The sequence below is a fragment of the Leishmania mexicana genome, chromosome 8, assembly GCF_000234665.1.
Source record: "Leishmania mexicana MHOM/GT/2001/U1103 complete genome, chromosome 8".
Taxonomy (NCBI): domain Eukaryota; phylum Euglenozoa; class Kinetoplastea; order Trypanosomatida; family Trypanosomatidae; genus Leishmania; species Leishmania mexicana.
The window spans coordinates 1557939-1570740 of NC_018312.1; the positions used below are offsets into that span (position 1 = coordinate 1557939).

The window sequence follows — 12802 nt, forward strand, 5'->3', positions numbered from 1 at the left end:
CGTCCCAGTTCGTGAAATGTAACAACCCCCCAGGGAGTTGGGAGAAGATGGCAAGGGGGGAAGAAGAGAAGGTAAACGCGTCCAGTGAACCACAGCGCATTGGGACGGCCGTGGAGAGAGGGAGGTGGTGTGGGCGGCATTGCAGAGGGACGGAAGAGCGGGGGGAGGAGGCGAGACGTTGAGTGGTGGTGACAGGAAAAAAAGCATAGAGGGAAAGAGATGCACCGCCACCACTACCATCTCTGCGCTCCCCCATCATCGCGCCCTCCATTATCGGTCTGCTCGTGGCTGCAGCAGAGGTAGTCGCAAAGAGGACTGCTGTAGTACTGCGCCCACGCTGACCATGCACCGTGTGGCGAGCTGGCACAGCACCCGCCGTTGGGGGAACACTACCGCGCTGTCGCTGCGTCCACCGTGACGGAAAGGGGTCTGACATGCACGTCTGAGCGTGCGCAGATGTGCGCTGTGCGTATCCCCTCGTTGATCGCTTTACCGCTACGACTCTCTTCCACACACACACACTCTCATGTCGGGTGTTGCCGTCATGGAGGTGGCGCACACGGCGCATATGTCAGCCTCGCATCGGCATATCCTCGCATCACCCCTCCTCCTCCTCCTCCTTGTTGGCGCACGGGCACAGACTCGTGCTTACGCGTTGAGGTCCACTTTGTGTAGCGCCCAAGCAGCGAAGACACACCAAAGGAAAAAGGAGGCCGCTCGGCGACAGCGGCCACGACGATGGCACGGAAAAGGGAGAATAAACGGTTCGACTGGCGCCCAGAGGAAGCGCCGTCACGGCGACACACCCACGCACGCACACGCATACACGGGGAGGGTGGGGGAAGGAGATGACCGGCGCGGTGGGTAAGAAAGGCATCGACGGAGAGAGAGAGTGAGAGAGCTGTGGAATAGAGAGGGGCGAGGGATGGGGGGAGAGCGCATGCGTGTGCGCGTGCCAAAGGCCTGGCAGGCACGCAGTGCAGGGGGGGGCCCCCCCCCACGGATCCGACATGCCTGAGGTGCGGACGGTCGTTGCACAACTTTAACATGGACCTCCACCCCCTCGCTAGAAATTACGCCTTTCCTCGTTGCCGCTTCGTTCACTACACGGACACTGTCCACACCCGCATACGCGTTATTCGTTATCCTGTGCATACGCTATCCGTTTCGCACAAATCTCGTTGGACCCTGTCTGGTGTGTGTGTGTGGGGGGGGGGGGGCAGATGCGCACACCACTGATGGAGAGGCGAAGAGGCTAAGTGGAGCGGAAAAGGCAGAAAAGGTACGTCGCGAGGGGAGAGAAGGGTGCACGGTTCCTGCTCCTAGTCCTGCTCCCTTCCTCATCTCGCCTCTGGCGATGTCGTCACCGTCGCTCCCCACACACACACAGAGAGAGATCATGTCTGCCTGCTCAATCCTTGAACAGGGCGGAGAAGTTGCATTCTGTCGTCGCCTCGCAGCAGCGCCTCCCGCGCTGCCCCCTCCTCCTCCCACAACCGCTGCCGCAGTGTTGCCTCTTCCTTCTCCATCGCCTTGCAGTGACGCTGGTGACTGCGCGCAGCCTCTCGCTGGAAGTGGTGACGGTCGCGCTCCTCCTGCTCTGCCAACTGCATCGACCCGCCCATGAACAGCAGCGGGGTCATGCCAAGGATGAGCCCAACCACCATCCCCAGCGTGTTCCCCGCCTGCGTGGCACGCGAGTAGGCATCGCTGCGCTGCTGTTCCATCGTCAGACGTGGCGGTGCTGCCCGCGTATAACGCTCTGCTAGGCCGTGCACTTGAATTCCCGCCACCCCGCTGACAACGCCGCCGAGACTGGCGGCGGCCATCTGCGAGAGACCCAGGCTGCCGGATAGGGCGTTGTCGATTGCGCCGCCGGCGAGGACAAGAGTGGAATTATCCAGCATCCCAAAGGCTAGGAACGGCGGCGCGGCGGCCGCAACGATCCTCAGGTACGTCGGCCACGGAATGTACCCCGGGTCCTGCTTAATGGACGCGCTGGCTGCGGTGGTGACCGTGGAAGCTGGGGTGACCGGCAGAAAGGGGGAGGAACCCGCACCACCGCCGGCGGCGTCGCTGACAAAGCCACGACTTCCATTGGCAGCACTGCCCTCGAGAGAGGCACGTGTGGGCGATGACCTTGCCACAACAGATCCAGCAGGGCTACCAGCTAAGGCGGCACCGCCACAGACATCGCGACTCCCTGGCGCCCCCGCCGCTGATGGAGCACTCTTCTGTATCGCGCCGATGATACAAGCTCTAGCGTCCTTTGCTGTGTCAACCGACATGTCAGTCCTGTGACGCGATAGTGTGGCAGATGAAGCTTTAACAGAGGGGCTTGTCCCACTTGCACCGCGGCTGCTGCTCTGGGGCGCCGTCGAGGGCATCGACGGCGGTGCAGCTGTGACTACCGCAGCGGCGCCCTGAGCAGAGGCGGAGGCCGACGCCAGCACCGGGTCCGAAGTTCCCGCGCTTGCCTGGCTCTCCTTTGCATGGCGACGCTTCGCCGGCGTCGAGTCCGCCATGCGCCGCACCCAGGCATCGTACTCCTTGGAGGAAATAGAGTTGTCTCTGTCCGTGTCCGCCACCTTCACCTGCTCGGCCACCTCCTCGTAATCCACACCAAAGTACTCGCTGGCCGCCCCCATGATGAGTAGCAGGCGTCGGCTCTCGGCGGACAGCTGACCCAGCAGCTGGGGCCCCAGCGTGGGGTCGCTGTTCAGCAGCTCCGACAGCACATGCGCCACGTCACGCTTGTAGCGGTTGCGGAACGGCGAGACCGACGTCGAGATGCGGACGCTGTGCGCCGTAACGGCGCGGCCGGTTGCTTTTAGTGAGCTCGGCGAGTCTGCATCCTTCCGAGCACCGACAGTGGCGGAGGAGGCAGCGCTAGCAGCCGCGCTCGAGGGCAAAGAAGATCCGGTCGCCGCATCCGAGGGTGAAGCTTCACCAGCAAGCGTGGGTGGCATTGCTGCCAACGGCGCGCTGACTGCCGTGCTGGCCGAAGGAGAAGCTTCGGTGCTCGATGATGCCGCCGCTGCACTGCCAGCGGCCGTGGAGGCTGTCGTGGCCGTTGCGAGTCGTTCGCCGCTGCCGCCGGCCTCCACGTCGTCAGCGCCGGCCTCATTGACGAGAGCCCAAAACTTGGGCTTCTTGTTTCGAATCCATGATGACGTCGCCGTGCTAGCGCTCTGCGTCGAGGTAGCATTCACGGTCCCACCAGCACTGACGTCGTTGCCTGATCTACTACTGCCGGAGCTGCCACCATCGCTTGACGTCAGCTCTTCTAGCTGAGGCGTTGCAGAAACCGCTGCGGGAGGAACAGCAGCGCTAGGGTGATGCGCCTTCGCAGCTGAGCTAGGCGCTACACGGCCCTCTCCAACACTTGTAGAGAAGTTCTGGCCTGACGTGGCGGTGGCGGCTGCAGACTTCTTGGCGAGCTCCGCCTTTGCTTTCTCTACCTCAGATAGTGCCCGCAGCGCTTCTCGCAGCCGATCAGTCATCTCCGCCAGCGACGCGCTCGACACGGCTGTACAGGACGGCGCGTTGGGTGCCGCAACTACTGACGCCGGCGCACCGGTGGCAGAAGAATATGATGCATACGTCGCTGCCCCAGCGTCCGCAGCGGTGGCTGCAGTGCTTGTCGCTGTTGTGGGCGAGTTCGACGAGGACGGTGTGCTTGCGGTGCTGCTAGCCACGCCACTACCCACCGCCGCACTTGCTGTCGTTGCCACCTGCCGCCGCGAGTGCGTGGGCGTGGGGGTGATCGCCCAGCTCGACAGGAGCAGGCTGCAGGAGGAGGCCTGCCCCATTGGGGCACGACCACAGCGTCGCATTACGGAAGTTTGTGTGTGAGCGTGTGTGCGTGGTGGAAAGTCAGCGGAGGGTCAATGCTTTTATCGCCTCCCTTCGCTCCTCTCTCGCTGTTTGCCTCTATGATGTGCTCTATGCTGCTGCGTCGGTCGGTACCGCGCGTGTGCCTCTCGTTGTGTATATCCCTGTATACGCCGCTCCCTTACACACACACTTGTGATGGCACACCTCTGGCGGAGGGGAGGGGAGGGAGAATGGCGCGGTCCAGTCAGTCCCTCCCCCTGCGTGCGTGTGTGCGCCTGTGCACCTTGAGAACGACACGCTCTGGGGAGACCAGTGAGCCCGAAGCGTGAAAAGAAAAAGGGAAGGAGGCAGAGCAGCGCAGAGGAAGGGGAAGGCTCGTTAGAGACGATACATCCACACGTAGCACGCACACAGAGAGAGAGACCGAGCTGCGCGAGCGATGAGGTGGTGGGGCGGTGGGTCAGTGACCAGGGGAAGGGGAAGGGGGAGAGGGGTAGACGTGTGTGTGTGTGTGTGTGTGTGTTTGTGTGAGAGAGGGAAGTGGGCAAGCTCTAACAAAAAAATCAACGACAATCGAAAAAAACGTTCGGCCAGGCGCATGCGCCGGGAGGGGACGGTGGAGGCGATGCGGAAGAGACGCGCGAGTGATGGCGAAGACGAATGATGCTGATGCGCTGCTGAGTCCGCTCCTTCATCGCACACACACACACAGAGACACGCGCAAACGCCTGCGCTTGAAGACAAACAGAGGAGAGGAGAGGGGGAGCGACAGCGGCAGAGCCGGCCGCAGAGGAAATAGTGGTACTAGTAGAAATTGGTGGGCGCGCAAGTAGGCGCGCAGGTGAGTGCGTGCAGAATTCTAAGGTGGTGAACGGGGGGGACACTCTGTGGATGTGTGCGCATGTTTGGGAGAAGGAGCAAGGAAGCGGAGAGGAGGAGGAAGAGGATGTTATGTGGGTAGAGAGAAGGCTCGGCAGGTTATGGCATCCCTGCGCATGATCGGTGAAGCTGCATCACCTGTCTGTCGGTGGCGTGCGCACACGGGGTTCTCCTCTGCCGTTGCGTGACGAGCGGAGAAAACTTTTACTTTCAGCGCGTCCACTCTCCGCCACGGAGCATGAGTCCGACGCCACCCTGCTCACCGGCCTGTCACACGCCCCATCCCTCTGCTGCAGAGTTTGTGTTGCCTCGGCTCCAGATGTCTGCCTCACCACAACACGCAAGGTATCGGTGTCCGTGTGCGTACGTGCGTGTGCGTGTAACGGCGGTGCTTCCTTTTGTCCTTTGACGTCTTTGTTGTCGAAACTGTTCTCGTGGTCACGCGCGCCACTGTGTCTGTGGCGAAGTAACGGCTCTGGTGTGCAAGAGGAAGAGAGAACAACGAAGAAAGGATAGCGTCCACCAAAGGATGAGGGTGACGTGGGTTCGTGGGTGCGTGTGCGCCTACCGCTCCGCCTATTCGCCTCCCTCCTCCTCCTCCTCGCTCCGTCTCACCCTAGACCCCTCGCATACCTCTCCCCATCAACACGGCTCGCCAGCGGACGAGGGCCACGCCACCCGTGCCCGCACACACACACACGCACGCAAGGCCCACAAAAGACCTATATTAGGGAAAATCAGAAGCAAGGCGAAGGAGAGGGAGCAACACAGAGACAGACAGATGCGGAGAGGAGGAGGAGGGGGGTGGGGTGGGCGGCGGCGGCAGGCGAAGTCAGTGGTCATGCGCTGACCAAGTGAACCAACATGAAAGCAAGCTAATACCAAAGACGCCGCGCAGCAGGAGCCACCATACACATCCTCCACCCCATCACAACAGTGACGGGTTCACACTAGCGACAAGAAATTGAGGGGAGAAAGGATGTACAGAAACGGAAAACGGCCAAAGATAGATACAGAGCGAGTAAGCGCCAGCTTCTCAGTTTTGGGCGGCAGATTAGTAGCATGGGAGTGGGGGAGAGGGGGGGAGAGGGGGAGGGGGAAAAACGAAGAATAAGAATGCAGAGAAGACACACACGCGCAGACGCGCATAGGCCTGAAAAGGCGCACAGAGAAAACATGAAAACACCGCTCGAAGTAACAACACCCAATGGAAAGGGCAAAGGGGGAAGAAGCAACAGACACGCATACAGAGATAGAAAGAGAGCAGCAGCAGCACCAGCACCAGAAGCGGCAACAGCGGCGGCGGCGAATCGCCAACCCTACACATGCACATACACACACACACACACACATGTACACAAGAAGAGTGCGTGCCCCACAACGACAACCGCCACGCCGTCATTCCTCCTCCATCTCAGCACCACCACCCACCAACACTCTCCGCGCGCACCGCTCCCCTGCCCGCCGCCCATCTACACAAATCGCCCCTCTCACGTTCCACAGACGTGCATGAGGCACTACGCCGGCAACACAACCAAGCCCGCGTAGCCCTCAGCGAAGTATCACACAATGATGCACGGCTATTCTCTACGTACACATTACAGGAAAGAAAAAAGCCGACACAAACACCTATGGGTGTGTCCTGCACCGCGCCCGTTACCCAAGAGGAGGCACAGCGAGGGAGAGAGGGAAGAGTGCGTCGAGGAAACACGGCGCCATGCATACTCATCGTCGTCATCTAATTCGCAAGAGAAAGAAGATTGTTATTCGGGTCCAGTAGGAGCAGGAAAGTGAGATGGGGGAGAGGGAGACGGCGACGAAGCACCATGTGAGGGTGCGGGTGCAGGTCAGCGGCCGAGGGGCCGAGAGAGAGAGGGTAATAAAACACGAGAGAACCATGGGGGGCGGCGGCCGCCGCGGAGGTTCGCTGCGTCAAGACGGTGGGACAGTCCCATCACGACAAGGAAGGGATGAGGATGAGAGAGAAGAGAGACAACCAAGCATTCAACGCATCTATATATTAGATAGATAGTTGTACGTATATATCACCCAGATCCGTCTTCATGAGCACGTGACAAGGTGAGGTGAAGGGCACACACACACAGACGCACTTATATATATATATAGAAATATGGGATTAGACAAGCAAGCACACGGGGAGGGGGGAAATAAAGATGGGAAGATACTGTAGAGAATAAACGATGGTGATGGACATGCGCGCGGGTAGGGGAGGGGAGGGGCGGAGAAAGGTCACAAGAAAGCTAAAGGGCGGCATCGAACGCGAGCGCATGTGTAAGGGAAGAAGAAGAATCAACACAACGGAGAGAGAGAAGAATGATCACCCATGAACTTTGACAGACACGCCCAATGCACATCAACTACGGAGAGGGGCGGAACGATGGGGAGACCGACGCGGTAGACGGTCGAAGGAGAGGCAGGGGTGCCTCCCCTCCCCACGCGTACGCTCACCACTGACCCTCTACGTGTGCAGCGCACATCATTGTTGTGCGCGCGCGTATGTCTCTATGCACGTGCGTGTGCGCTTCATTTCGGGTGTGGGTGCAGAGAAGGCTCAGCAGGCGAATAGAGAAGGCTAGGGAAGGAGAGATGCGGAAGTGGTGCGAAGCAGAGCTGCCGCCATCCATCTCCCCAGCGTCCACCGCCGCCCTCTCTCTCTTGCCTTTTGACACCGTCCCTCCGTGTGAGAGAGGTCGGGTGGGGGGGGAACGGAACTTTAAAAGATGGGAAACAACAAACGAATGGCGATGAGATACAAAGATAACCACAGCCCACTCGCACACACGCGCACATGCGCTGAGAGAGAGGAGGGGAGGGGGAGAGATACAAAGAAAAAGCGTGGCATACACCGATATGCGAGATGATGAGGGGAGGGGAGGGAGATGAATGGATGGATGGATGAGCGAGAGAGAAAACCTAGCACGATACACGTAAGCTAGATCATATATATATATATATATGTATACGTGTGTGTGTGGAGGGAGGGAGAGAGGTATACACAGGCGCAGGCTCACTTCGGAAGCACGAAAGAGCGAGAATAAAGGAAAGCACAGAAACGTGCACAGGGGACATGAGGGAAACGACGACGACGAGGAAGCGGATGAGAGCGAGAGAGAAACTAAATGAGGCTGCTGTGGCTGTGTGTATAGACGCCAGAGACGCACACGCGTGCCTCGTGACAAAAACCTGAGAGAAGAGACGGAAAAAATCGGCGTGGACAACGCGCGCGTGCACTCAAAGGGTGGGCAAGGGGAAGGGCAGGGGAGGACGCGTGACGACGCCGTTCCCTCCTCGCTCTCGATCCGGCAGACTCACGTCGAATGGAGCGGGCGGCGGCGTGGCAGCGGCATCACTCGTGCGCACGTGCGCCAAAGACGCTCTTGGCTCTCCTCAACGCCGTCATCGTGCAAATGCCCCTGCGGTACCACCGTGTCTGGTCGCGTGATGAGACGGTCACAGTGACATGGGTGGTGATGACGACCGTCCGTAGCTCTGTCGCTACCGTTGCCGGATGTGCTGCAACGCGATCGAGCTGAAGAGCTCTCAAAGATCGCCCAAACCGTCTTCCGAGGCGCCGCCGACATCTGTGCGACTGATCGCAACGGCTGCCCAACATACCAGGATCGTTGGGTGAGCTCAACAACGCCGGACTCACTTGCTGCGTCGGTGGGACTTGGTCCCAACGTCGGCAGTCGTCCAGGTGATCGCTCCGCTCCCATTTCCAAGTTGCTGCCTGGATCAACTACGGCACGCATGGAAAGGCGGCAGCAACATGCGCCCTGTCCCACACCAACTCCCGTATTCGCAGCGGCGGCTGTGTAGACGGTGCGATGCAGCGCCTCCGATGACGGAGCACCACCGCGAACGGATGCAGCCGCGTGGGAGTGGCTCTGAGTGATGTGGCTGGTGCTGCGATGGCTGCCCCACTGCCGCATGGTCGAGAAGGACGCAGCCCTTCCTTGGGTGACGAATGTTCGTTCGAGGAATGCGCGGCAGCGCCGCAGGCACTCCGCAACGCCACAGCCGGCAGACTGTTCGAGCGATTACGCATATGACGTGGACACCTCGCATGCACCAGCCGCTGGGGCGCCGTTGCGGACACCGTCTCTGTGTGGGCTTGGGGCGGCATTACTCCCGTTGATTTGTGACACTCCAGCGCAGGAGCTCGCGAGTTGGGGTCACGCGCCACATGCCCAGCACCGCCCCCGCGTTCTCATTGCCCTGGTGCAACGGCGGCGGTGTTTGGGGGCCCTAAAGCATCCGCCTGGATAGACGGCAACGCAGCAGCGGTGCCCTTTCCAGTGGCTCCAGCGGCCTGCAACGGTGAGTGGCCCACACGGTCGTCCAGCGGTGTTAATGTGCCAGGTCGATGATGCAGCGCACGTGCCACCGTGCTGCCCACCTCTGAGGAGCTGGATGTAGCACTGCCAAGGTGCACCGGTTGCGAGGCGCGCAGGTCTGCGAGGTTGATGCGATCCCCCCCGTTCAACTGCCGTCCTGGAGCTGGTGTGCGGCGCACACGCGTGGCGGCTTGCACGGACGATCCTCTGCCGCTCCCATTGCTGCTGGCAGCGATGGGAGTGGATGACGATGTGGCAAGTTCCACTGCCGTCGGGCCGCTTGTCTCAGTCTGCTGCTTGTCAGCGTTGTAGCTGCGACGTGCGCGCACCAATGACGCCGTCGCAGGTGCGGGAACCGCGGGAGCGAGCGTGGTGGGGTTGGTCGACGCGGCAGCCGTGTTGCTGCTGCTGCCAGCATGGCTGCCGTTCAGCCGGGTTGCGCCAGTCTGCCCGTCCAAGCTAAAGAACGTCCCTGGCGGCTTCAATCTGCTGTGAGACGACGGTACCGTTGCACCACTGTGCTCTACCACCGCGGCCGGCGTGCATGCCTCGTGTAGCAAAGACGGCGTAGAGTCGTAGGAGATGGAGTCGGTGCTCTGAGCACGGCCGCTGCGCACGCGTTGGTCAGAGGCGCCGGCGCTGGATGTGCGGCTGCTTGTGGTCAGTCGCCAACGCAGTGCTCCATCACCGTCGGGGGTGCGCACCGACAGCGGCGGCTGCGTGCTCCCGACGCTCGGCAGGCAATCGGCCGAGGACGGCATACGCGTGTCACATGAGGTGCTGTGCCTCGTAGTTCCTGTCCTGACGGTGCTGCGCCGCGATGAATCCAGCCGAGACGCCTGCGCTACACTGATGTGCGAGTCGCCAGTGTTTCCGGGCGAGGCGGTCGTCAGGGCCGTCAGCGGCTTGCGAGATGGAGGGGACTCGGTCGTGACAGCGGAAGAAATGATGACGGCGGGGCGCACCTGCTGCTGCGGCTGGTGTGGCAAGGTGATTCTCTGGATAGCAGCGGATAGCCTCGGAGACGTCTGTGTCACAGACCGAAGAACCCCCGACGTGGCGGATGTAACGCCAATGGCGGTGAGCGACAGAAGCGGCGGGCGCGAGAAGGTGGTGGTGCTGGTACTGGCCAACAACGACATCGCCTGATGCGTGTTCACGGGCGTCGGGGACGCACCGTCACCATTTTTCTCACGCTCTCCAGCATTGTCCTCGCGCTGATCAACACTCCTGAGATCTGCTCCGTGCCCGCCACGACCTGCTTTCGCTGAGACGACTGTGGGAACAGCCGGGTGGGTCTGCGGCGACCTCGGTAGGTGCACGGCGTGTTGCCGCGCATTCTCCGGCGACATTGTGTGTGTGCTCCAGCTAGCCTGCGAATCGTCGATATCAGCGGCAGCATGGTCATTCTCTTCCGTGGAAAGACCAACCGAGGGCAGCTGGTTCGTCCCGCGCACCGCCTCAGTGCGCTCTTGGCCGGCTTCCCTCTCAAACGGAGGAGTGCTTGAAGGTGACAGCATCCCGCTGTGAGCGGCCGGCGCCGTGACAGAGATGCGCCGTGTAGCCTGGATGCCGTGCCCGCTTGCCATGCACGGCGATATCGCTCCGAGCACGCTCTTCTTAGTGTCCGGTGACGTCGATAGAGTCGCACGAGTCGCAGGCACAACGCTACTAGTGGTACAAATGTTAGGACCGGCGTGGACCGCACCAGCCGGCGTGATAGACCTCGGCGTCCGCTCTGGTACTGGGGACGGGCTTGTTGCGTCACAACTTGCCTCCGTGCAGTCCTCGAGCACCAAGATCTGACCCTGATAGCGATTCTTTGCGTAGGCGAGACGCTGGCGCTTCACCGGCGAGGGGACATTATCCCTCTTCCTCCTGGTATGCGATGTGCGTGGGGGCGACGCCCTCGCTAGCGGTGAGGCGCCGGGTGGGAGCGGAGGGGACGTCGCAACGGCCGCTCCAGCGCCGCTCGCGGTTCCGCGAAATCTGTTGCTGTCGTCCTTTGCCTCCGCACGCAATGTGGTGGGTTCGTCAAGGTGGCTGTGCTCGCTGCCCTGTGCCACAGCGAGAGGTGAGGTCGAGATCGTTGTGGGTGTTGCCCCTACAGTGGCGCCCTGCCTCTCCCGTGGCTCGTCCCCGCTTGTCTTGAGACCGTTGTCGCACTTTGCCGTCGCCGTCGGTGATGCGCGTGCTGGTACATCGGCTAACGCACGAGCACCGCTATAATTGGCGCTGCGCTGTTTCGGCTGCCGTGCTAGCACTGGCTGCTGCTTCAGTAGTGCCGCCGCGCGTGTCATTCGTGTTCCACCCGCCCCAGCAGCGCAGTCGCTACGCGCTCGGCTGACCGCGATGACTGCCGGCGGAGACACCCTTGTCGTCTGTGTACTCGCTTTCCAGTGCGCTACCGGCAACGCATCCGAGATGGCTCGAGTCTCACGCAGCCGGTCCAATTTTTCAGACGTCAGCTCGCACTTCGAAGATGTTACTCTTGCAATGGGGGCGGTAGCTTCGGTTGTGGTAGTCGTCACAGGGCGCGCCACAGCCGTGGGAGTGGCCAGCCCTTTGCTCGCTACACCGGCGCCAGCGCGTGGCGAGGCCCCGCTGGCACCGCTGCGGGGCGACCCGCGCAGTTTGTCGAACTTGTTGAGGCTGACCCCTGACGTCCAGACCGCACCGGTGCCACCGCCGCAGACGACCTGCGCGCCAGACCACGCCGTCAAGGACGAGCCAGACATGCACGTTTGTTGATCACTCGCCAACGGCGATACGCCGCGCCGCATCGACGCACTCGGTGAGATGCCCAGCGACACGTTTACCGCGGGAAACGGCCAGGGAAGGCTCTTGAAGTGCTGGCTCAGCACTTCACTCTCGAGCTCGGTGGACACGTCCGACTCGTCTTCCTCGTCCTCCTCGTCCTCCTCATCAACATCATCGTGTCGCTGCGGCGAGAGGGCCGGCAGCGGCGGACGTTCCAGCCGCTGCGCTGGCCGTATCGGCTCCATGCTGATGGACTAAAACTTGAATGGGGGAGAGAAGGGACAAAGGAGATAGTGCCCACTTTCGGTGTGTCTGTCTGTGTGTGTGCTTGTGGCTGTGTGCACCAGTGATCAGGGAGAACAGAGAGTACCCACAGACGCAACGAGAGAGAGCGACAGCTGTGCGTGCGAGAGCCCCCACAACAAAGGAAAACAAAGGGTCGTTGATCTGATCGGGATGGGAAGTCAGAGATAGATAGTCGGGGCGATGGCGCGTGAAAAGGATGTGCGCAAGAACAAGAACGCGAACCGAGTGCGCAAGAAGGTTGAACAACGACCGGGGGAGGGAGGAGCAGTTGTCTGCTTGTGTACTCGTAGGCGTGCGCAAGTCCATGCGTGGGCGCGTATCTGGGTGTGTGCTCGGTGAACGATACCGCTAGCGAGGACAGAGACATAAAAACTTTTCCTTTTCAGCACGGCCACTCTCCGCCAGGGTGCACGAGCCCGACGCCACTCCGCCCACCAGCCGGCCACGCGCCCCATCGCCTGGTGCACCCCTCCCCTCACCTCGGGGTGCCTCGGCCCCCCCACCACCAACCCACCAGTGCGCAGTGTGAGGGCCAGGTCGGACACGCGCGGGTCACGTGGACACCCTGCCCATCATATGGATGATACAGGCATGCCCACAGCCGCAGGTCGCTCCATCACAGCGCCATCCAGGGCCTCGCCGCCAGCGTCAGCAGCGACACA

At 61.3% G+C, this 12802-nt stretch overlaps 2 protein-coding genes across 2 annotated transcripts; both read right to left on the bottom strand.

The window, feature by feature from the left end:
- Positions 1-1397: 1397 nt before the first annotated feature.
- On the bottom strand, positions 1398-3503 carry LMXM_08_0970 (conserved hypothetical protein; the record flags this gene model as incomplete). Its single annotated transcript, XM_003872603.1, has 1 exon — positions 1398-3503. The coding sequence occupies one exon, from the start codon at positions 3501-3503 to the stop codon at positions 1398-1400; it is 2106 nt and encodes a 701-aa protein (XP_003872652.1).
- A 5444-nt stretch (positions 3504-8947) lies between these two features.
- Positions 8948-12079, bottom strand: LMXM_08_0980 (hypothetical protein, unknown function; the record flags this gene model as incomplete). The annotated part of the gene is made up of 1 exon (XM_003872604.1): positions 8948-12079. The coding sequence occupies one exon, from the start codon at positions 12077-12079 to the stop codon at positions 8948-8950; it is 3132 nt and encodes a 1043-aa protein (XP_003872653.1).
- Positions 12080-12802: the final 723 nt, after the last annotated feature.